At 41.8% G+C, this 23,445-nt stretch overlaps 1 protein-coding gene across 8 annotated transcripts in view; it reads right to left on the bottom strand.

The window, feature by feature from the left end:
• Window positions 1-23,445, bottom strand: part of c2cd3 (C2 domain containing 3 centriole elongation regulator) — a 26,704-nt gene extending 3,259 nt beyond the window's left edge. For 2 of the 8 annotated variants that reach the window (XM_061680903.1, XM_061680908.1), the window contains exons 1-31: window positions 23,259-23,445; window positions 21,708-21,980; window positions 21,411-21,568; window positions 19,103-19,275; window positions 18,909-19,030; window positions 17,144-17,276; window positions 16,788-16,919; window positions 16,459-16,597; window positions 16,282-16,391; window positions 15,317-15,508; window positions 14,903-15,018; window positions 14,658-14,776; window positions 13,796-13,921; window positions 12,647-13,057; window positions 12,069-12,220; window positions 11,604-11,850; window positions 10,929-11,097; window positions 10,103-10,286; window positions 9,858-10,030; window positions 8,676-8,811; window positions 8,320-8,588; window positions 8,168-8,245; window positions 6,927-7,523; window positions 5,899-6,195; window positions 5,092-5,230; window positions 4,749-5,010; window positions 4,001-4,131; window positions 2,722-2,877; window positions 2,479-2,645; window positions 926-1,442; window positions 283-379 (exon numbers count right to left, since the gene is read on the bottom strand). In XM_061680903.1, coding sequence (XP_061536887.1) covers window positions 283-379; window positions 926-1,442; window positions 2,479-2,645; window positions 2,722-2,877; window positions 4,001-4,131; window positions 4,749-5,010; window positions 5,092-5,230; window positions 5,899-6,195; window positions 6,927-7,523; window positions 8,168-8,245; window positions 8,320-8,588; window positions 8,676-8,811; window positions 9,858-10,030; window positions 10,103-10,286; window positions 10,929-11,097; window positions 11,604-11,850; window positions 12,069-12,220; window positions 12,647-13,057; window positions 13,796-13,921; window positions 14,658-14,776; window positions 14,903-15,018; window positions 15,317-15,508; window positions 16,282-16,391; window positions 16,459-16,597; window positions 16,788-16,919; window positions 17,144-17,276; window positions 18,909-19,030; window positions 19,103-19,275; window positions 21,411-21,568; window positions 21,708-21,980; window positions 23,259-23,310 — 6,027 coding nt within the window. In that variant the 5' untranslated portion in view covers window positions 23,311-23,445. Of the gene's footprint in view, window positions 1-282; window positions 380-925; window positions 1,443-2,478; window positions 2,646-2,721; window positions 2,878-4,000; window positions 4,132-4,748; window positions 5,011-5,091; window positions 5,231-5,898; window positions 6,196-6,926; window positions 7,524-8,167; window positions 8,246-8,319; window positions 8,589-8,675; window positions 8,812-9,857; window positions 10,031-10,102; window positions 10,287-10,928; window positions 11,098-11,603; window positions 11,851-12,068; window positions 12,221-12,646; window positions 13,058-13,795; window positions 13,922-14,657; window positions 14,777-14,902; window positions 15,019-15,316; window positions 15,509-16,281; window positions 16,392-16,441; window positions 16,598-16,787; window positions 16,920-17,143; window positions 17,277-18,908; window positions 19,031-19,102; window positions 19,276-21,410; window positions 21,569-21,707; window positions 21,981-23,258 lie in introns of all 8 variants that reach the window. The other 6 variants (XM_061680905.1, XM_061680906.1, XM_061680910.1 and 3 more) reach the window with 6 other exon arrangements.

The following is a 23,445-nucleotide window of genomic DNA, read 5'->3' as shown; positions in this document are numbered from 1 at the left end:
AGCTTTTCAAACATGTTCAAGCTTTTTTTTACATTTATTTACAATGTTGTAATCTATTGAGTGTTTTTTAGGCCACAAAGTGATCAAATTAACGGGCAAACGGCTTTCAAGGACGACCCCTCCTCTGTATTAGGATGTTAATCAAAGTGCCACTGTACTGACTTCAGTTGTTTATGTAACATGACAGGTTCATGATTGTGTAAGTCGTCATAAATCAGGCCTCTATTGTAGATTAAAAGCATTTCTCAACAAACGATAAATGGCTGCAAATGCTATACTCACTGCGTCGCTGGACGAATTGGAGAAAGAGGGTGCCAAGCGTACCACTTTGAGAGAGGCCTCCAGCTGGTGTGAGGGCAGGAAAAAGTTGGGAAGGGAGCTTTTGGGGCAAAAGGGTTAAGCAATAAAACAACACCTGATGGAATTTGTTTGAAAAAGTATACACTCATACGCCATGTACAAAAAGAAAAAGCCACTGGTGTTTAGCTGGAGCCATGCAGTTGCACACCTATTGAATTATTATGTTGCCATCAAAAGCACTTTCTCATTCTTGTTTTAGTTTTATAGTCACTGTTCTTCTACTTGTCATGTTTCTTTTTGGTCAGGAAACTGTGTTTTTGGTGAAGCCAACCCATGTTCGACTGGTGATTGCTAAAGAACCTGAAAAAGCTAGAAACCAACTTTTTTTTGTTGCTGTTTTTCTGTTAGGTGCTTAGATTGTCACAGAACACAATATTCTGTGGGTCTTGGAAGATCAGTCAAAATGCTCTAAAACAGCTGGCAATATGGGGAACTCTGCTTTGGAAAGGGTAGGCAGTGAAGGAGAACTAAAAATAATGCAGAGGAAATACATTTGTTTTGGTTCAATGCATGTCGGTAAGTTCAAATGTCCTCGTGTGAGAACTAAAACTAGCAATGAGGATACACTTGGTGCTCCTGCATGGACTGTACAGCCCTGGCCGCCGCGGCCCCCGTGTTGTCATCTTCGTCGTCGCTCTGCGAGTTTGAAGCTGCTTCTGACGACTTGTCAAAGCTGTCGGCTCGGCGGCGTTGAGCGACGACTTCCTGTTTCCTGCTGGATTTCGTCTCATCCTGAGGCTCTGGGGTGTCCTGGTCTGACAGGAAGCTATTCCACGGACTCGTCTTATCCGTGGAAAATGTCACCTCGTTTAAATGCCTCGGCTCCACCACCTCTTCCTCATAATCCTCGTCCTCAGTGCTGCACTGTGATTTATGTTCTTCTTCTTGTTCATCATCATCATCATCATCGGTGGCTTCTGCTTCCTTGTTGCGCCCGCCGTCCTCTTCTTCCTCAGGCTGAGATGTCGGAAATGGCGGCCGCTGACAAGATGAGGATCCCAGGGTGGACCTCATCATCTCAGGGTGGTTCTCCTTGGCTGAGCTACCATGGACGATGGAGGATATAGCTTGTAGGCGTTGACCTTCAATTTAAAAAAAACCCCAAAAAAGTTTCCTTTTTACAATGGAACTTTTCACTATGACGTCATACATACATCCTTGTGGGGAGAAAGTAACTACAATGGCAGCGCAAGAAAATAAATCCTTACATGTTATCTGACCAAGGCAGAGCTATTGACAAAATGGGGGAAATGGCTTGAATGATGACTTCAGCCTTCTTCTCTAAAAGTTTGAATGTGTGAAGTGTCAGTCGACAAGAAGATACGTGAGCTAAACTGCTTAAGAAAGTAAGGGCTAAGAAGAAGCAGCAGACGATTTGAGTTAAAGTTGGAGCTCACACAAAAACATGAGTGAGGTGCGCGTGTAGTTGACCTGGCGAAGCAGTACGGGCGTAGTACGACTACGATATGTACTTTATCGGTGTTATCCAACCTTTAATGAGTGAAGGCACATATTTTACATTAAGAAAAATCTCACCTCCAGGCAAAAATGCCAAGAAAAAGTGCATAGACAGCCTCACGATGCCGCTTCTGCAGTGTAGTGGAAGAGCATTTAATTGTTCTGCCCGTCACTGTAATTCACTGGCCTAGATCGTTGAAGAAAAATGCATTTGTGTGAAGGCAAAAGTGTTCATACCAATTAAATGAAATAATAATAATAATAATTTCCCATGGCATGCTCTCATACCACAGTGGTTGGGAATCAATGTATCAAACTGAAGCGGAAGGAGTCGCTATTGGCTATAACACGTGAAGATCATTTCTTAGCTGCGGATTTCTGTCCATGAGATGATGGAGACGCTGCTGAAAGTGAGGAAAGAGTGGTCAAAAGGGCAAAAAAAAAAAAGAATAAAATGAATAAGTTCAGAATGTTTTTGGGTGGTTGGAATGGATAAATGGCATTTCCATTCATTTCGATGGGGAAAGATGATTTGAGATACTGCACGAGAGATCTGAGTTACGAGCATGGTCAAGGAAAGAATTCAATGCGTTATGTCCTGTCCTGTTTACAGTTCTACTGAAACGACATGAATTAGCAGAGCGTTCACTAGAGGCTCACCGCTGCGGCCATCGCCCGCTAACTGCGGGGACGTGACGAGGAGCTGACACGTGTCGTTCTCAGCCTGCTTCTTCTGCTCGTCTCGTTCCGCGGCGCACGGGAAGCCAGGCGACGCGAGCTTGCTGCTGAAGTATCTCTGGATGTTGTCCTGCTCGCTCATAATCTTCCTGCGTGTTCAGACGCTCGGGTTAACTTCACATCTTGGGGGGGAATGAGTGTGAGAAGTAAATGCTGCCGGGCTACCTGATTGTGGCGAAGAGCAGAGAGCCGGAGGGGTTGGCGTCGCCGCCGCTGCCGTCGCAGACCGAGTGAGGGGCAGCCTGGTCCTGGAGGCTCTGATGATGAAGACGCACCTTTTCCATGTGCTCGTGGTGCCGCTCGCTCTCACTGGACACGGGACTAGTCAAGAGATGACAAGAAGTGGAAGAGTGGTTAATAACGTAAATATAAAATTGCTCATCATCGCTCTCTAATTTGAAATGTATTTCTTAAAATTCTAATTGTGTATATGCATTTTGTTATATTTATTGTAGTCTTACAATTATTTTAAAATTTAATTGTTTCAATAAGTTAATTCTAATCATATGTGAGTGTTATTCCTTTATTATTTTCTGACATTTGAAAACTTTATAGAATACTAATAGAAGTTTATTTTATGTATGCATATTTTGTATTTGTTTTCAATTCTAAAAAATAACTAATAACAACTAATTAAATTTCTATATTTCACATATACATTTTATTATATTTCTTAGTATAGCTAAGTATTTAGTATTTATTAAATTAAAATTTGTAAATGCATATAATGTTGCTTCATTTTTATTACAATTATTTTAAAAAGTGATTACATTTTAATAAAGTTAACATTTTATATATCGTATATGTATTTGGTTAGTTTTATTTTTGTTTATTTTTACTTAAAAATTTGAAATACTTTTTATTACAAATATATTTTATGTATTCATGTGATGCATCTATTTTACTTCAATTATATAACATGTCATTCAAAATGTATAATTATTTTTAAAATTCTAAGTAATTTATATTTCCTAGTACAAATGTTTTTGTAGAATCAAATAAACTAGGATTTTTATTAAAATGATATAGTTAGACATGCATATAACGTGATAATGTAACAAAACGTGGATTAAATAAAAATTCTTGTGAAAATTATATATTTTATGTATGCATTTGATATTATTTATTTTCCTACGAGTATTTCTAAAAACATTTATAAAATTATTTTTGAAATAAAAAATTGAAAAGTCATTCTCACTGTGGTCAAGCACTTTTACCATCTTTTGACATTTTTTGTTTTGACTGATGGCAATAAACGCGTACAAGTGAATCGAGGGGTCTCTTTCTCTCAGTTTGTCAATACATTATGACTGTAGAATGTTTTTCTATAGTCCTGCAAATGCAGCAATTGCAGGCACAAGTGGATAAAATGTAACTTGATCGGTTGAGTTAGAACAACAAGTCAGTATGTGCACATTAATCATAAAAGTGTGGCAGTACAAACATTTTGGGAAAGAGTGCGCCCATGCTGTCGGGTGAAGTGATGTGCTGCTCGGGGTATCGACTGATGTGAGAAGGGAAGCTGCTGTACGTGGCGCTGGTCTGGTAGCTGCAAGGCGCAACCTGGGATAAAGGCTGTGGGGAAAACAAGCATTACTAATATTAACATACAGTGGTACCTTGACTTCAGAGTTAAATTTGTTCCCTGCCATTTTCCACGCGTGTTTTTTCATTTTGGATTTGGTGTTTGGTTGCTTGTTCCGTGTAATAAATGCAGAAAGTACTGTGCTGAGTGTCTCTCTCCTTTAATTTCACTTGACTTCAGTCACTAACTAAACTAATGGCTGCTCCACGCTCATTGCGAGTGTATTCATTTCGTATTTAGCTCATAGACTGCTTGTCCTATACAATAAATGGTAACAGTAAACGGTGAGTGTGGTTCTCCTTTCTTTTCACTTCAATTCTGTCACTGACTGAACTGTCTGCTCCATGCTCCTTGTGAGGGTATTCATTTTGCATTTGTCACTTTGGTTGCCTGTCCTGTTCAAGAAATGGCTGAAAGTACATCGGTGAGTGTGTCGCTCCCTTTTTTTTTTTTTTTGTAGTCGTGCGGCCGCACTTCGGAACTCAAATTTTGGCTCGCAACACAAAGCAAAACTACACCAAGTGACTGCTCTTTGCAAAAAAAAAAAAAAAAAAAAAAAAAAAAAAAAAAGACTGGACAATACTTGCAATGCAATCTTTTCTCTTACCTCTGCGTCTGCAGCGGCTTTTCTTTCCCCACGGAGGTCTTGCACCCACTTCAGCGGCTTGACGGACACTTTGAGCTGACCGTGGCAATGGCCGCTGAAGTCTGTGACGTTGTACCAGCCGCACAGCAACCGCAGGCCGCACAGCAACGGGGACAGGTCGACGGAGGCGAAGCCGATCACCTGCTCCGCTTCTGCGGCGCCTTTGTGCCAGACTTTGAATACCAGGCTCTGTTGCGGGTCGAGTAGGAGCTGCTTGGAAAGCCTGAGGAATAAAATATGAAAGCATTGTTAAATAGTCCACCGTGGAGACTTCCTGCGTCACTTCTGATGAAATAGCACCCACCTGCAGTCGCGCTCGTGGTCCCACACGGGGCAGTTCGTGTCGGGCACCGCAGCCGTTAATACGGGCTGGGCGGAGTCGGCGGCGACGTACGAGACGAAGAAGCACGGTGTCCCTTCGCCGCTGTCAGATGGCGGGCAGCCTAACAGAAACGGAACTCATTATTCAATGAAGCACAGTGAAGCATAATGTGGAAAGGTTTGAACCCTTCCGTTACGTTGTTTGTCAAAATCACCATTTATAAGTCAAGAAAATACAGTGCTGCCTCGACTTACAAGTTTCATTTGTTCCGTGACCAAGCGAGTAATTCGAATTTACTTGCCTATCAAATCAATAGTCCCCATTGGAATAAATTGAAATGCCATGAATCCGTTCCAGCGACAGAAAAAACACCAGTAAAGAAAACAACAGTTTCTACAAAAACATACAGCACTATATTGTATAAAAACAACATAAAAAAGGCACGACGACTGTGCGTCACAGTCGTATGAAAAGAAAAGTATGGACACGCTTTGAAATAACCACACACACTTCTCATTGGTTGAATCCAAGGCGTGTGGAACCATTTGGAACCATCATTTCCCCCCCAAAAATGAAAAACGATGCCTGTGGGAGCTAAACCCTTTATTATCGAATATTTATGAAACAAAAACTTGTTTTCTTAAGTTCTGGACTCAAATATGGGTCAGTCTGCCCTGCAACACAACAGGAGGGTTGAGTACCCACGTCGGCACCTTCTTTGGTAATTAACAAACAGCTGGGAACGTGAAAGCATCCTTGGTGGAAGTAATAAGGGTCGCACAGACTCACCATTCAGGTTCTTGGCCCTGTGCACGGCAATCGTGACTGGGAAGGATTCGTCCTCAGTCATTATTCCGGCGAGCTGCGACAACGCGACATCTGTTGTGGGTTGGCTTTCCGTAGTTCGGGGCGGGGAGGAAGGTGGCGTGGGCGGCGCCGGCTCCTCAATTAACGTCTCCTCCTGGCTGTCGGACTCCATCGGGTCGTCTTCTGCGGTCGGAACGCAGCCGGCGGTCAGGGTGATATGCACCCGCAGGGCGGCGCCCTGCAAGTCTGCCGCCGAGCGTCTGAACAGCGGATACACTCCTACCGAACAAGACCAAAGAGATAGAAATGAATGTAAAGGCAGCTTTACAAAAAACATTGGACCTTTTGTGCTGTTTTGACCGATTTCTCATATTCTGCGAATAAATGCTCTTAATGACAATATTTGCATTTGTAATTGGGAGTTATGTTGTCAGTTTAGAATGAAAGAAAAATATATATTCATTTTACGCAAACATATACCGTTAAATATCAAAATGAGAGAACCTGATCATTTTGCAGTGATCTCAATTTTTTTGTAGAGTTGTATATGAGTATATTATAAATTGGCCTAAAATGGCAAAGCTACACACAAAAAGAAATGACACATCTGTTCAGTAATTGGCGCTACTATTGCCCCACTCAAAGCATGAAGCAACATTTCACAAGTGTTTTCTGCAAAGGTGCCTGGCTACTGAATTGATAAATCTGTATCGATAGGTGGCATTTTCAATGGTTTTGTATTTAATAGGACTTTTTTTGTTGTTGTTGTCGTGTGTTTTTATTTTATCATCTCAGGGCCTAATATGAAGACCAAATACTGTATTTTCCATCCATATATTTTCTATACCACTCCTTCTCGCTAGGGTCACAGGCAAGATGCAGCCAAGAGGGCAAGAGGCGGGGTACTCCCTTGACTGGTCACCAGCCTTTCTTTTTTTTCTTTTTTAACTGGAGTTATGCAAATATACTGGCGTTGAAATTAACTTAGTTTATTGCTGATTATTCCATACCGCTGAGAGTCAACTTCTGCTGGGGAGCCTTCGCAAGCGAGGACAGATCGATGAAGGCGGACCCCAGCAGGCGGTCGGTGTCCCGAGGCTTCTGGCTTTTGTCCTTCTGGAAAGCCACCCACACTTGTACCTCAAGCCTCTCCTCTCGAAGGTACCACATCAGCGGCTGGGAGCTCATCAGCTCCACGGTGCGACTGCCCTGAAACGTCACGACGGCCTGACCGTCCTCGCCCGCGCACGGGTGCTTCATGTGCGAACAGTAGGCCTCGTGCTCGTAGAACTTGTAACGGAGGTAGCAGTAGGTGGAGCGCTGCAGGGTGTCGTGTCCCGGCAGGAACAGGCAGTGGAGCGGTAACCACGCTCTGGGCATGGAATAGGTCAGTGATAACTTCCTGTTGCTCTGCTCCCAGGCGCCTCGGTCGTCACAGTCTACCCGAGCCTGGGCCGGATCCCAGCCCAAATCTCGAGCGGCCCGAATGACCCGCTCCCGCTCGGAGTGGTGGGCGAAGCCGAGCGAGATCTCCAGGCCTCCGACCGACGTGTGCTGACTTTGAGGGGATTCCCGGGATGCATCGATGCCGAACCAGCCGGAAATACCTAAACACAAGATATACAGTATGTACAGCTCGGGAAAAATGTAAGCAAAATTCCTAGTTTCACTGATTTTGCTATTTAAAGGCATGCCTGAGCAAAATGAACATATTTGTTATATTTCTATAAACTACTGAAAACATAACTCCAAAATTGCCAAAACAAATATTGCCATTTGTAGCATTTATCTTCAGAAAATGAAAAATGGTCAAAAAGTCTCCTGGATTTTTTTCCCCAAAAGCTGTATACAGAGAATATAAGTCTACTCAAATGTGTTCAAATGCCAGGCAAGGCCAGCACCATAATAACCTTGGCCTTATTTTTAATTTAGATTACAAAAACCTGGCATTTGAACAAGTGCGTGTAGACCTTTTAAATCCAATTTATGAATGTATGGAATTACAATGAGGTATTTTTGTTTGCAGTTCAGGATGGATAAATAAAGTTAGGTAATGGTGAGGGATACGTTGTAAATACATTTTACTTCTTCCTGCTGCCTTTTCTAACTGGCAGTAAATAGTGCATTAGTATGGGATAACAGTTTCATAATTTGGGGGGTTTTGTACAAAAGTACCACATGTTCGAAATTGACTAACAATCAATCAATAAATCACTCAACATTAACACAGTTGTGGAGGAGAGAAACGCACCTGTCGTTTTATGGAGGAGGTCGAGTAGCGGGATTTTCACTGTGCCCAACATCACATCTGGGGGCTTGGCAGTAATACCTGGACAGAAAAAGACCATACTAAGTCCATACACCATTTTTAATTAAGAATTAGTTGAATATGTGGTGCCAAACCTTTGCGGCTGTCTTTGTTCCACACGGTGAAGACGGCCCAAGCTTCCGCCAGCTGCTCGGCCAGACTGCAGGTTTCTCCGCCGCTCTTGTGGACGAGGACGTCACAGCCCACCTCGGCGTGGTGGTCAAACTCGGGGCAGAAGGTCCTGGCGGCCATGCGCGTACACGTTGGCTCGCCGTCGGGCAAGAAGGACAAGTGGACGCTCACGTAGGAGTTAACTCCTACGGTGGCGAAGTAGTCGAACCTTTCGTCTTGCTGGGCTACGACTCTGCGACGCAGAAACGCGACCGAATTACTTTGGAGTTGTGTTAGCGATCCAAGCAGTGATATCTGAGGGATGATGAAAGAGTTCTACCTGGCTGCTGCCTGCAAACCAGAGCCTCTGTGCACTTGAACCACGAGGGTCACGCGGGACGAGGAGGCTCCTCTGCCAGTCAGCACGTCCGCTCTCAGTGGACGGAACTTGTAGCGGACGCACACGTCCAGAAGGCCTGACAAAACACACAGAAGACTCACAATTAAATGCCAAATAGGACAAAATATGTGAGTAATTGATGCCCTCCCTAATTTATTTTTATAATTGCCTATATTAATAGTTAGGGTTTACCTAAGTTGGGCACGTCCCACGGGAATTAATAGGAATTTATGGTAACAAGGAATTTAAAACATTGAGGTTGGTTCTCAATGGGGAAATTAATTATAGTTGGGAATAATACATTTTAGCATAATCCTGAGTCAAACTACCTGATTTCAGAATCAGAATCATCTTTATTTGCCAAGTATGTCCAAAAAACACAGTAGGAATTTGTCTCCGGTCGTTGGAGCCGCTCTAGTACGACAACAGACAGTCAATTGACACAGAACACTTTGGAGATATAAAGACATTGACAAAACAAAAACAAAAAACAGTCACTGAGCAATTAAGGGTTGCTAGTTATCTGGTAATGCAATTTTTTGACAATTGTGCAAAAAGATAGATACCTTGCTATTTTATTACCATCAATTCCCAGTTGATTCACATTCATTCCCATAATTCCCATGGAAAGTTTACAATTTGTAATATTTCCAAAATCCTGCATCTTAATTTCCCCATGAATATTTAATAGAAATGTTGCAACCCTATTAATAGCTGACACGGTAAATATAACACAAAGTGAGATCCCAAAGCAGTTTACAGGTAACATAACTTCAAAGTCATCTTACAACATTATCCTTAAAAATAAATGGCTTACAAATGATTTGATTTTGCCAAGGATGTGAAGTCAGTTGAGGAGCTTCATTAAGACAAATGTAATGCTTTGGTGCCATCTTGTGCATCTTGAAACAATTACACTAGAGTATAAACCTTTTTAGGAGGGCTTCAATTCCTCTTCTTCACGAGGTTTGCTGTACTTATTTTAGACAAGAGCTTTGGTGGTATCTTGCAGCAGCCTCCACAGAAACAAACGTAATAAAGGTAAATTTGTGAAACGTGAACTGCGAATATGCGGGGGATTACTCTACTTAGAAATACTTGATATCAGTTGAGAGTGCGGACCAGAGGGATGAAGCTGACGCGTCGCCAGGCCGTCCACTTTCGGGAGCAAGGGTAGCGAGAACATCTGGGCCTCGTCGGGATGCCGCCCCTGCAAGGTGACCATGGCGCAGAGCTTGGACAAGGGGAGAATTCCTTTGGCCACCAGCTGGTCTCGGACATTGGGATAATAATATCTGCGGGAAAGTAAGCAAATTAAAGGATGCCAGGCTTTGCTCGAACCGAGTAATAACTTGACGCCTCCAAACCTGCACCACACTTCAAAATGCACACCGCCGCCGCCGCCGAGACCTTGGCTGGAAAGAGAGCTGAGGAGCAGCTTCTGAATGGGAACGCCCTCGGGAGCCAACAGGGCGTGCGCCTCCGTGTGGCCGAACACCGGGTCGGGGACGCACAGGGTGGTGGTGGTACGAAAAGGCTTCAGGTTGGTGTCTGTGAAGAGATGAGACGCAACGTTGAGATTAATAGGGGAGCATCAGTAGAAAGGAGCGGATAAGTAACCCTGCAATGTTTGAACACTAACACTGCGCTCGAATATAGGAAAGAAGGGGGGGGGGGGGAAAAAAAACAACCTGTTCTGAAATTATTCAATTAAAATGCATTGCACATAAATGTTAAATTGCAATGAAATAAATGTTTAAAAACAAACGGATCTTAAACAAACGCAGATGTATTGAACTTAAAAGTTAAATACAACTGAACTGTGCATCACGTACCACTAGAGGGAGCCAGGGTACTACTTTGAGAATCACTGGTCTCGAATGTGTGGCTCAAATGTGATAGCAGTCAGACAAAATCTCGAGGACAAGTTACGGAAATGGCCAAAATGTCGTCTTCAGATCACAGTGTCTTTTTGGGAATTGCTTCAGACTTTTTTTGGTGGCTCTACTCATGGTAGACGTACACAAATTTTACGCTGCAATGTGAAACTGAACAACTCCCGAACCGGCTGCAAGAATTGGTGAGTTTTTGTGGAAGCTTTCAATATGATAATTTATTTGGACGTGGGATAACACCAACAAAGAAACAAAGCAATTTCAAGAGGGTTAATCACAAAATAATGAAACCGCTTACTATACTCAGCCAGAGAGACGTCGGCATCTTCCTGGGACGGGAACGCGTACTGTACGTAACAGTCGGCCTCGCCCCACACTGTAGACTGCACAGGGGTCAGGCCCGAGACCTTTTCCACCCTAATCATGAACACGTGCTCGGTCATCGCTCGTGCTTGTGAGGTGATTACCTGAGCGGGAAGGAGCAAGCACTCACTTGAGGCACACATTCTAAGCAGACCTTTTCACCATGACGTCAAAACGTACGGGAGGCTTGGATCCCAGTCTTTCCCTTTAAACCTAACCTTTTAGGGTTCAGTGAACCACCGTGTAGTCAACAGCACCCCTAAACCTCTGATACTAGAATTCGCCTCTGGTTGAGACATACACACATTCATTTACATACAAGTTGTAGTGGTAGTAGTATTGCAATAGTGCTGTTAGGCCTTTAGAAACCTTTTTGGGGGGTGTCAATTACTCATGACCTTTTGCTATTGGTGGCAGTGCTTGGTCCCTTATCCACGAATACCTTACGTTTTGGCGACAAAGCCCCAAACACGTTTTTGTCATTGTTTCATTTCAGGTCAGCACTGGTCACTCACTTTTCTGCCAGCCAGAAGTACCACAACGCTCTCGAAACACTACACTGACTTGGAGCAAGGAGTGCGGTGATTAAGAGCACGCAGGCAGTAAAAACCTCGGCAGGCGCACCGGGCTGGTGGTCGAGCAGGTGAAGAGGTCTGAGGGGCGCTCTGCCCGGCAGATCGCACTCCTCGTCTCTGGCGCGCTGCAGGGCCAGCACCTGCTCGCAGAGGCCCATGGCCAGCGTGACCCTGAGGCTTCCTCTGCAGCCGCCCGAGAACACGTCCACCACCGGCATGTAGCAGTCCACCCCTAAAACGGGGTACTGCGCCTGGAGGAGGAGGTGGGCGATCTTCGGATCCCTGTGAGGAAAAGCGTGGAGACTTAATTACACCTAAACAAATAAATGCCTCCTTTTTGTCACTGATGGGGACAAAAACCTGCCGTGACTGCAAGTATCTCAGTTCATCGAAACTATCGCTGACATGGACAAAACAAGATCGCTGAGCCCATTCAAACTGTTTGAATGGGCAGTGGGAAAGACTACAGAGATGCTGATATCTAAAATCAACAAACTTGCCTGAAGGACATGTAGAACTGATGTAGAGGCAGTTTAACGAGGCCGAGAAGTCTCTCGTGGCTGGAGCTGCCCGTCTTCTGCCACACTTCGATCACCATCACGTTGTTCCTCATCCGCTCCAGTAAGTGTGAGGTCAAAGCCACGGGAGTTACCTACAGGCAGTAGTGGGAAAGAACTAAGTAAATATACCTAGTTGTCTGAAAAATGTACTGAATGATAGTATTGTAGTAAAGGGCTGGCCATATGGCAAAATAAATAAATAAATTCATATCATCCAATCTTGATGATCACATTTTTTTTAATATCGTTTTTTAAACTGCTAGTGTTGGAGCATCTGTACAGAAAACAAAAGAAACTATAGAGTAGTTCAACATTTTAATAATATAGGAAGTACTGCAAATAAACATAGAAAAATAGAAGTTTTACTCAGTATTACAACAAATGTAGAAAAATCTAAAATAAGCCAATAATCTAGTTAACAGTCTTGATTGCTTTTGCACTCCAACCCCCTTTGTAACTCTAGCCATTGTGTGCTTCCGCCAGCCGCTGCGTTCCAAATAAAGTTACATCCTACCTACCTGGACAAAGTTAAAGGAAGGGTTGGCGCGCCCCCAGCTGACCACAGACCTCGCCACCTCGTCGCACCAGAAGAGTTTGCAGTTCAAGTAGACGCTGACGGCCCGCGCCGGCCCACCGGTGAAGTTCTTGCCGTCCGGCACCATGAGCAAGGTGTGCAACAGGACCTCGGGTTCTTCCGCCGCCGGACGCCGAGACGCGTACGGCACCGCGTGATGTACGCAGTACTGAACGGGAACGTCCATTGCGAAGTCTTCCGAAGAGCGAACCGCTAGCTCCTCCGAGCAAATGTCGACACATTGCGACGTAGTGCAGGACTCTCTTTGAGGACTACGCGTGGTGCGTGACGACGGGGCGTCTCTTTTTTCAGAGATTTCCGAGACTCTGTTGTTGGTCGACAGCTCAAGCAGCACCTGGGCAACAGCAACGTTACTTCTCTTTTGAAGAATTTGTTTTCTTGACAAACTCAACTTTATCATTTTAAAAATACAATTTAATTATTCCTGAAAATATTCCTGATTTGACTCTCCTAACGACTTATTCTGGTTGGATTAGAAAGAATAAAGAAAAAAAAAGTTATATAATGGTAGTAAAAGGATATTCTGTCTTAACATTCAGACTTTGCCGAAGAAATAAATAAATAAAAATAAGGCGACTGGTTTCTTGAAAAATAAGACTAAGTAAGATTTCAACTTTTTTGTAATTTTATAATTTAAATAATTCTACAATATTATAGTTATAGTATGATTATAATACAATTTTATTTTTTGGAAAAAAAATCATTCCATCTCGTAAAATTATGATAAATTAATTTTCGCAAGATTACAACTTTTCCTTCCAATATGTCATTGTAGTAAAATTACTTTAAAAAGAATATGCTTTGCAAATAAATATAATTAAATAAATTCTACTTTAATCTTCAAAAATGACATCTTTGATTAGAGAAACAGAACCTTATCCTTCTAATATTTGAAATGTTCTCCTATTTTCCACCCCAAAAATGCAACTGTCATTGTTGAATATTAAGACTGTTTCCTGTTAAGACCATGAATTTGTTCTTGTCAGATCATTTCGTTTCAGGAAAAAGACAACTTTAATGACCATGAATAATTAATGTTTTCTCATAAGATTCTAATACACAACTCATTTACCCTGAGACGAGAGAGTTCCCGCATTGCGCCGTCCACGTCGTGCACTGCCAGCATGAGCGACTCGCTGAGCTGCTTGCTCTGCAGCAGACTGCGCAGCGGATGAGCGGCTTCTCCGATGAGAACGGCCTGCAGCGACAACAACGGGCGAGGTGAGCGCTTGTTCTCTCTCCACTGGGTTGGTCAAAGGCTCAGTTGTTCATTTTTTACGCCGGTTGAATGGTAAGAATAGAAGAATGTTGCAATGACTACAGCTTGAGTCTGAAATGAATGAATTCACTTTTCATGACAGTTCAATTCGACATTTTTCAATTTCATTTTTTATATAGTCATTCATTATTTGAAATTGTAAAACAAAAAAAACCCACAATATTGCTATTAAACATTACATATTGTGGGTATTTCATCTAGTATTGTAGGATATTATAGAAATAAATTACATTTTAATACAAATCAAATTTTCAGTGTATTATTGTAATTGAATTGAAAATTCCCAGAAACAAATTGAGACACTACAAATATTATTTTCTCAGATTTTTCTATCTACCATATATGTATAGGTTTGAAAAAGATACACATTTTGTTGTATTTGCTGAACTATTGACAACAAAAGCCCCAAATTGCAAATCCAATTATTTCCATTTAGAGCAGTTTAATTGGAGGAACATGAAAAATGGTTAAACTACAAAAAAAAGGTCCAGTTTTTTTTGTCTCCATTTTTTTTCTAGCGCTGTATATTTTATTATGTGCATTTTATTTATATATTATCAGAGCATACTTGGGTCCCTTGATCATTGGTAGTAGTAATACCAGTAGTAGTAGCAGTAGTACAAATATTATTCTCATTCTGTTGTCACATTCTCACCTTCTTTTGGTCATTTTTTCGTGCATAAATTCGAAAAGAGAGCTCTGTTGACCACCACGCTTCCACCGCGGTTTTGCTGAAGCGGACGGGAAACACCGACAGCTGATTGAAGCTCACCACTTCAAAATACAAACAAGCACCTGTCAAAATTCTTGCAGCATTTGAAAATAGACACAAAAAAAAAATAGCATGCCAGATTTGTTCGCCACAGATCAAAAGAAGCACAAGATTCCAGCAGGTTGTACCTCCTTCTGTGACATTACTGGAAGCAGCCCTGGTCACCTCCACGTTTGGCAGCACACTTCGTCCACGTTGACTGGAGGAGAAAGTCTTGGGGAACGCATACTCGACAAAATACGTGCTGCCAAAAAGACGGGCGCTTCAGTTACTCATCACGGCGCAACAGTGGCACCCTGGTTGGTTCCTTTCGCCGGTGTGCTAACCGCTAGCCACTCGGAAGCTAGCGGCGAGTCCGTAAAAAACAGAGTGGCGATCCAAGGAGTGAATTCTTGACTGATATGCATTTACGGTAGTCAAATGCGTTACAGTGGAAAGTAATCAGTAAATTACCAATCATGTCGGAAAGATGGGGAAACATTTGCGATATTTGGTTTTATTTGGGTTTTTCCAGATTAGAAGATTTGAAAAATGTCACCTACCACTTCTTTCTGCGTAACAGTGAAGGAGATTTGCTTGGGGTCTTAGTGGGCAGGGGGCTCGCGCAGCCCGTGGGCACACTCATGGAGTCGATGGTCACTTTGGCTGATCGCATGAAACTCAGAAACGTCAGCTGCTCCCGACTCAAAGGAATGTTGGTATCAGCCAGAGTGTTTTGAAGCTCTGAAACAGGACTAGACAAAGTCCCAGCAGTGAGAATAAAAAGACTTTTTTTTTTTTTTTTTTTTTTACAACTTTATTACTTAAAAAAAAAAAAAAAAACATCTAATTGGGCGTCACAATCGGACGTTGTGAACAATGCAACAATATTCTTATAAAAAAAATTAAAACATTATCCCAAAAATCTGACTTTATTCCTTCTAAAATAAAAATGTCGAGAAAATAAAAATTAATAGGACATTATTCTCTGAGAATATCCCATTTTTTGCTCAGTTTTTTGCTGATTTTTTGCTCATAAATTCATGACATAAACATATACATACATATACATATTTTAAGATGAGGACTATTTTTCAAAAAATGTACACTTTTATATGAAAAAAATAACTATATAAAAAAGAAAGTGAAATTATTTTTTTCTAAAAAAACAGAACAATTAATTCTCAAAACATTTGGTCTTTTTTCCATAACTTTTGTTTTTGAACAACAAAATATGACGATTGTCCATCAGTTTCAAGACTACTTTTTTCATAGAAAAAAAATAAAACACTTTCTCCAAAAAATACAATTTAACATTTATTCTTGGAAAAACATGACTCAAAACTTTTGACTTGTTCTAAAAACAAAACACTTTTTTTCCCTCTAAAAAGAATTACTAGCACCCCCGCAAAGAAAAGGTTGAAATATTTTGACTTTAAAACGTTTCCAGAAAATGCCCATAAACTTAAAAGGGACATTTCTTTTTGTCTAGAAGCATCCCATTTTAGGGAGCATGTAAAAGCCTTACTTATCACCCGTCCTGTAAGCAGACTGTCTTAACTGCTTCTCTGTCCTGGGTGAACTGTTCTTCTTCCCTTCACCGTCCCCTGCCGTCTCATCTGCTCTCAAATCTGGTGTCTGAAACATAACAACGTATTGACCGCTGCAACGGTGAAAGCTGTTCTTACACATATGAAATACTGACGGGGGGTTTGTAGAACAGATTTTCCAGCAAGCTTTGATCGTACTGCGGGTCGCCGAGGTCACTGTCTCCACTCATGCTGGACAGAGAGTCGGGGAGGGAGGCGTCGCCCTGCCACAGGAGCGGCGGGGACGTCTTCAACCTGAAGAGAAGGCAGAGAGCATCAGCGGCTGCCACAAATACGGCTCCAAAGGGGTGGAATTAGAAGTTCCCTATTAAGCGCCAATTCAATTGTGTAACTTTGTGGTTAATTCCTATTATTTTGCAACCCCAGCCGTAAATAAACACTTCACCTCAAATAAACCACTCATACGGTAAGCGTATGTCTGTACCTGCCAAGGATGAGATCCACAGCTCTGTGCTCCATGTCAGGAGAACAACGGAGGCCGCAGTCTGCGACGTCGTCCGCGGACTTGACGGCTGGATCGGCGAGCAGAATGTTTTCAAGGAACATTTCGGAGGGCCTCAAGACACAACGCGAAGAAGAAGAGCCATTAATCATTCACTCATTTCCTTCTTCCTACAAAGGGATTTGCAGTGGGCATTTTTGTGAACTATCCAGCCAACTATATTTAGTGACCTATATATCCCCATATTATGCAGTGACATAATAGAAATAAACCCAACAACTAGAAATAATCCATAAACAACTCAAAATGGCTGTGTTAGCGCTTGTTGGGACACTCACATGGACGATGGTCTGGCGTCGTCTCTCTGAAGAGGGAGTTGTCGGTCTTGGAGAAGCGGGGCAGAAGCCATGTCGCTTTTCAGCGCTGACACAACCATCGCGTCCCGAGGTTTGGTGCCACGCTCCAGAATCACTGCGGCAAAGAAAACGGGGTAAATTACCGTACGTTCTTGTGTATAATGTGCACCCATGTATAGTACGCACCCCCAAAGTTGATCTCATGAATTCTGGAAAACCCTTCTACCTTTGTAGAATGCATTTTTACAATGCATGATTTTACTCCTACCCATATGATCAAAACTAAGTATTTTTTCAAATAATTATTTTGAAGTTAAGCACTTTATTTGAACATGTAATACTTTATTTACTTCCTCTTATTTTGAAATTCACAGCCCTACTTTTATTAAGTAAATGAGAAAACGCAGTTGTGCTCATATGTTTGATTACCCAGGCATAATTTGTAAGATGGGTACAATTCTTTAAAGAAAACATAAAGGGCTGGGCGGAATACATGAAATTTTATTTTAATGGGATTCAAATTAAACTGTCAAGCATTTCATTAAACAAAACATAACCTTAAAGAAATGAATTATGGTACTATTGACTTTTGAAAATTTTTTGAATTTCTCAAATCAATAAAGTTGAATTCTTTACATATATTTAGGTGAAAATGCCCTTTTCCCAATGATATTCGTATGTTTTTGAAGAGAAAAAAAGTAATGTTCACTAAAATAAATTCCAATTCTTATGAGATGAAGTTGTACTTCTTTGAGAAAAATCTTATAAGAGCTTGATTTTTACCTAAAAACAATGTACATTTTGTAGCATTGCAACTTTTTTAGTGACATAGCTATTTCTTGAAAAAATACATCTTTAGTACTATAGGAGGAGTATTTTTTTAATGACAAAATAAGACATTTTTCACACTATGAAAAACAATTTCTGGAAAAAAAAAATAAAAGCAATACTTCTTGTTTTCAGAAAAAAATACATAATCTAAATAATATTTTTTGGAAAAAATAAATTCTGGGGAAGAAAAAATATAACTCCCCTGTCACCCACCCAAAAAAATATTCTCCCCCTCTAAAACATTGCAACTTTTTTTCCCACTAAAAACTTTTTTTCCCTCTAAAAAAAATAAACCCTTTTTTCCCCCTCAAAAGTTTGGAAAACCTGTAAGATTAAGAAACTTTTTTTATGGAAAACGCACTTTTTCTGAAAAAAGAATTACTTTTCCCGCTTAAATTTATTTTTTTTTTCTGGAAAAAATGAAATAAAATCTGTAAAAAAAAATAATAATCTTATTTTTCCTTCTAAAACAATAAAACATTTATCCCTGTTTTAAAAAATTGGTCAAAATATCACTTTTGTCTTGTTACATTCCAACTTTTTTCTCATAAAAGTAGGGTTTTTTCTGAAAAAGGTTTTGGAGATAAATATTACATAATATTCCGAACATTATTATTACATTTCCCTCAAAAAAAAAAAAAAAAAAAAAAAGGTAATGTTTTTCCTTGTAAAAAATATTTGTTTTTAAATCTATAAAAAAATATAGAGGGAAAAAGATTCTGGAAAAATGATGACTTCTTCCCCCTAAAAATGCAACTTTTTTTTCGCCCTAGAAACTAAAACTTTGTTCGAAAAAATATTCTCTCAAGGTTATGTTTTCTTCTTCAAAAAATATATATATTTCCCCCCCAAATCCTCCTCATGTAACTTGGAAAAAAAGTCATGGATACTTGGGCTCTTTTCTTTGGTGAAGCACCTGAAAGGATGTCATTGCTTGGCTGATCTACAGCTATTTCACCGTTTGCTCGCAGCTTCAAGTTCTCCACCGACTCATCTTTATCCGTCTGCGTGGTTTGAGAACACAGATGAGCTTTCCCTCTGAAAAAAGAAACCCATCAGCATCTTTTTTTTTTTTCCTGGCGCAGATGTGGAAAAACATCCTTGAGAAACCTCAGCGTGTTTCCACCCCTGCGCTCGTCTGATTTGTTGGCATCAGGGGGCGAAGGCTCGTCAAATGTGGGCGGCGAGACGACCCGAGGAACGTTGCTGCTGAACTCAGCGGTGGGACCGGAGGAGGTGCGGTTGTCGAATTCTCCAGCCAGAGGTTCCAAATGAAGAGAGACCTGCGAGCAGAAGGGTACGTCGGGCAACATAAGATTACCTGCGCCAAAGAGTAAGAACTAGGCTTTACATGATCAGGATTTTTGGCGCCGATCACCGATCAGCGAGTTTAAAAAAACGAGAACCGATCCTATCACAAGATGGAGGAATGTGTCTATTTAAATGACCTCTTTATTTACTGTATATACTTGTGTACTTAATTGCTCCAAAAATTATATTTACAATAAAGAATGTATCTTTATTCCTCTATTTATGCCAGTGAGCATAGTGACAGACAGAACAAATGGTCTTCTCTTAGATGGCAGGAAGTAAATACAGTAATTCAGGTATCCACTTTTTGTTTGTTGGTGTGGCTGTGAGATTTTTCAATTGTAAAATATGTTCCTTGGCTCCATAAAGGTTGGAAATCACTGCTATAGTCAGATCGTGCATTCTAATCAGTCAGGTCAAACCAGCATTACATGACAGAAATAATGGGTGCTAACCGACTGTAATTAAATTACTTTATTTTTAATTAAATGACTTCACCCACACCGAAAATTTAGAGCATGATTGGACAGAACGGCGGCATGTTTACGTACAACCGTTCTTGCTAGGAGTAGCTTGCTAGGCTACATAACATTTTATTGCCTCCTTGTGAGCCGTATCGTTTTCAAAGTACGTGAACATACCTCAAGCGAGCCTTAAACCAACGTCCTCTCCTGTCCTGAGCACCACCAACACACGTTTTTCCCCATTTTGTCTTTATAATACTGTCGGCGTGCTCCACTCTTGTTGTCGTCGCCACGGTAACGAGTGTATCCGGTCGCATTTGAGTTGACAAGATAAAGCCCAATGATCGTAAAAAACGGGATGCGGTGGTATCGGAATACATGTTATGGCAGTAGTCTGACATCGTGCAATGGTGAAAGAGCAAACTTGTCTTGGCATTACATGTTGCCTGTCTCAGATGTGTTGTCTGTCCCACACCGCCGCCATGTTTTTTTTTTTTAAACAACTTCATTGGCCGTCAGATATTTATAGTACTACGTCAAAAGACACGCGACAAGGCTAAAAATAAACTAGCTTTTGGATTCAAATATACTGTGCACGCAGCGACGCGGAGTAAATATCTTTTGCGGAGCCGATCAATGACGTCATTCATCGGCTCGGTGTATTATGACATTAAAGCCGATCAGCCGGTCAGCATAACATTCTAAATATCGGCCGATACCGATGAGCCCGATAAAATCGGTGTAAAGTCTAGTAAGAGCGCATTAAGATGTTTTATTTGTCATATTGTCACTGTTACCGGCAAACATGTTGTTTTCGTCTCAATTTGTTTGACAGCTTGAAATGCACAATATGCTTCCTACAGTACACATTAGTGGGATAGTATTAACCGCCACTTACTACAGTACTCTTAAGTCGCACAAAAGTCGAGTTTTTCATGAAATAAATAAATAAATACTTGTTTGTTTGTTGTTGACATTTTTATTGAAATGCAACTTTTTTCGCAAAAAATTACGACTTTTCTTGGGGGCTAACAATTCTCAAACAATATTTTCTTTTCTAAATCATGAGTTCATTCTCATATAACAAATTTTTCCTCTAAATTTTCTTGTAAGATTAGATCATTTGTCTTGAAAAAAAATTAAAAATTACACCTATTCTCACAAGAGTGCCACTTTCTTCTCGAGAAAATAAAACCTTTTTTCTTGAAAAATTACTTTTCTCCTAAAAAAAAAATGTTTCCCTCAAAAAATACAAAATTCTTCTCATTTGTTGTTCTCGTGTTGCACAAAAAAATAAATAATATTTTTTCTGTCAAAAAAATAAAACTTTCTGTTGGAAAAAAAAAATGTTGTTACCTAAAAGATTGCCTCTACCGGTCATGAAAGTTTTGCAAAAGTGACAGACGGTTTGATCCGAAAACAGATTATTGGCATTTATATTATTTCCTAATATGGAAAAACCAGTCAACAAAATCAGAAAGCATAACAGAACGTTTCCGACCTCAGCTGTTCCACTGGACCGCTCCATTGATTTGGCCGGCTGAGTGACGTTAAAGCCTCGGTAGAGGTACGCGCCCTTCCGCTGTGACATCACAAGGTCTTTGATGTTTTGTTACACACGAAACAAAACGTCATCGCCTCACCTCCAACTCGCCGAGCTTCTTCGATGTCGGCGACACCAGGGTGTGAAAACCAGTGATGGGCTGCGACCGGGACAGGCGGGAGATTTCCGTGACTTGAGCTCGTGCGATTGGCAGACGATCCTGCTTGCTCAAAACCTCCAGCACCAGGTTTCCCATATCTGTAGAAAATGAGCCGGAAAGTCACAAACAAACAATTTTTTTGGGGGGGGGGGGGGGGGTGCGCGCCAAAGACTGATAAAAAGCTGAAATGAAATGAAATGTACACTTCTTTTGCAAGCAAGCCCGTCAGCGGTTCACCTGCCAGGTACGAGGTGAGCTGCTTGGGGCCGCAGCGCACGGGGAAGCGCGCCGTGGTGGTCTTGACGCTCCGTTGCCAAGGCAGCGAGTCATCCACGGGACCGAAGTACGTGCCGTCGGACGACTCCCCCCACCAGCGCAGACGCACCGACGACGCCGGCGGGGGCCTGGCCGCGCTCCACCGCAGGCGGTTCACCGTCACGCGCAGGAAGCACCGCAGCTCACCTTCCACCAGGGGGGGCAGGCTGGTAGAGGCCGGCACGTCGCACTGGGCTGCAAAACGGTTCACAGTTCGCGTCACAACAATCCCCAGATACTAGTTACTAAGAGATACTAGTTCAAGGGTGTCCAAACTGAGGGTCACATACATAACAATGCAAGGAAGAGAGGGGGACATTTCAATTTCTGCTTAAGAAAGATGCTGAAAAACCTTTTGGGCTTTGTGTTGCAAGAAAAAGTCAGCGGTATGCCGCCTCTTGAGGGAGTTGGGGGGTGGGGGGTGGGGGGCGGGGGGGTCATGCCCTTGCATGCAGGCAAGGAGAGCTGTTTATTTTGCATGGATGTCTGCTTATGGCAAAATGATGTTTATGTTCGAATGTGATAAATTTCCATTAAATTACCATTTAATTCCATATAAATTCCAATGTGAAATTCCCCAACTTAATTTCCAATGGAAATTAACAGTAAATTTCCCACCCCTTTCCAGCCTTAATGAAATGTGCATGACAGCGTGTAGCGTGACTTTCTTGACTGCAGATGATTTCCAGTCGTTCTGCTCATTTGTATCGTGCAAAGTGGCTATAATAAACATGAAAAATTGGCCGGGTGAGCGATGACATTCATTATTTGACCTACGCCCATGTAAAACGGAGCATACCGTGAACTGTGCTGTGCGACTGTAGATTATTTCTAGTTACTGTCTTGATTTCTATTGTGCAAGGTGGGGGTTATTTCGATTGTACAAACAAGGCACACAAGGCGTTGTGTGACTCGCCCCATGGACACTTGGGTTTCATGACATGACAGCATCACCCGCCATGTTGATTCTCTGTCCATCAAATGACTTGACATTGCTATGGTTTGCCTGCCATATCTGTTAAAAATAACTCAAATCGATTGAAATATTTCGTGTGTGAAAAGTTACCTGAAGAGTGTAATTTTATTACGCCTTCCAAAAAGCAGTCGTGTGTTGGAAGTTCAAAGGTGTCGCGATGTAATAAAAAACATAATAGAACCAATGAAAATACACTTTCATCAAAGAGCGGCTTCACACGATAGGCCAGTTTAAGCTAAAGCACGATTAGCATCATCATGCTCCATAATTCATTGAAATGCTAACCCTAAAGCAGAACCTCAAACTGCTGCCTCTGAAGTATTATCGTTCGAACAACAACGAAATATGGCCAAACTGCACTGTCGACACAATTACGAACATATTACTGAACAACAATATGAAGTGTTTGCGAACCAGCGGCGCGGCGGCCAACTGCTTGACAACTTAGCAAGCTAAAAAGCAGCTAACAACAACAACTGCTGCTGCTGCTGCGTTACCTTTCTTCTTCGTGCCCCCGGCTTTGACGGAGCCCAGTCTTCGGCTCTTCATGACGCCACCCGGGGAAGTAGACGGACGAAAGCGGCAGACGAGGCGAGACCGACGTTCGGAGGCATGTTTAAAAATGACGCCGCGGCAGTTGCAAAGGCCAAATGCAACCGAGACGACATAGACATCTGACAAGCC

This window comes from Phycodurus eques, chromosome 7 (assembly GCF_024500275.1).
Source record: "Phycodurus eques isolate BA_2022a chromosome 7, UOR_Pequ_1.1, whole genome shotgun sequence".
Classification (NCBI taxonomy): Eukaryota; Metazoa; Chordata; class Actinopteri; order Syngnathiformes; family Syngnathidae; genus Phycodurus; species Phycodurus eques.
The sequence above is the reverse complement of the archived record's forward strand: the minus strand, read 5'-3'. Positions and strand labels throughout refer to the sequence as shown.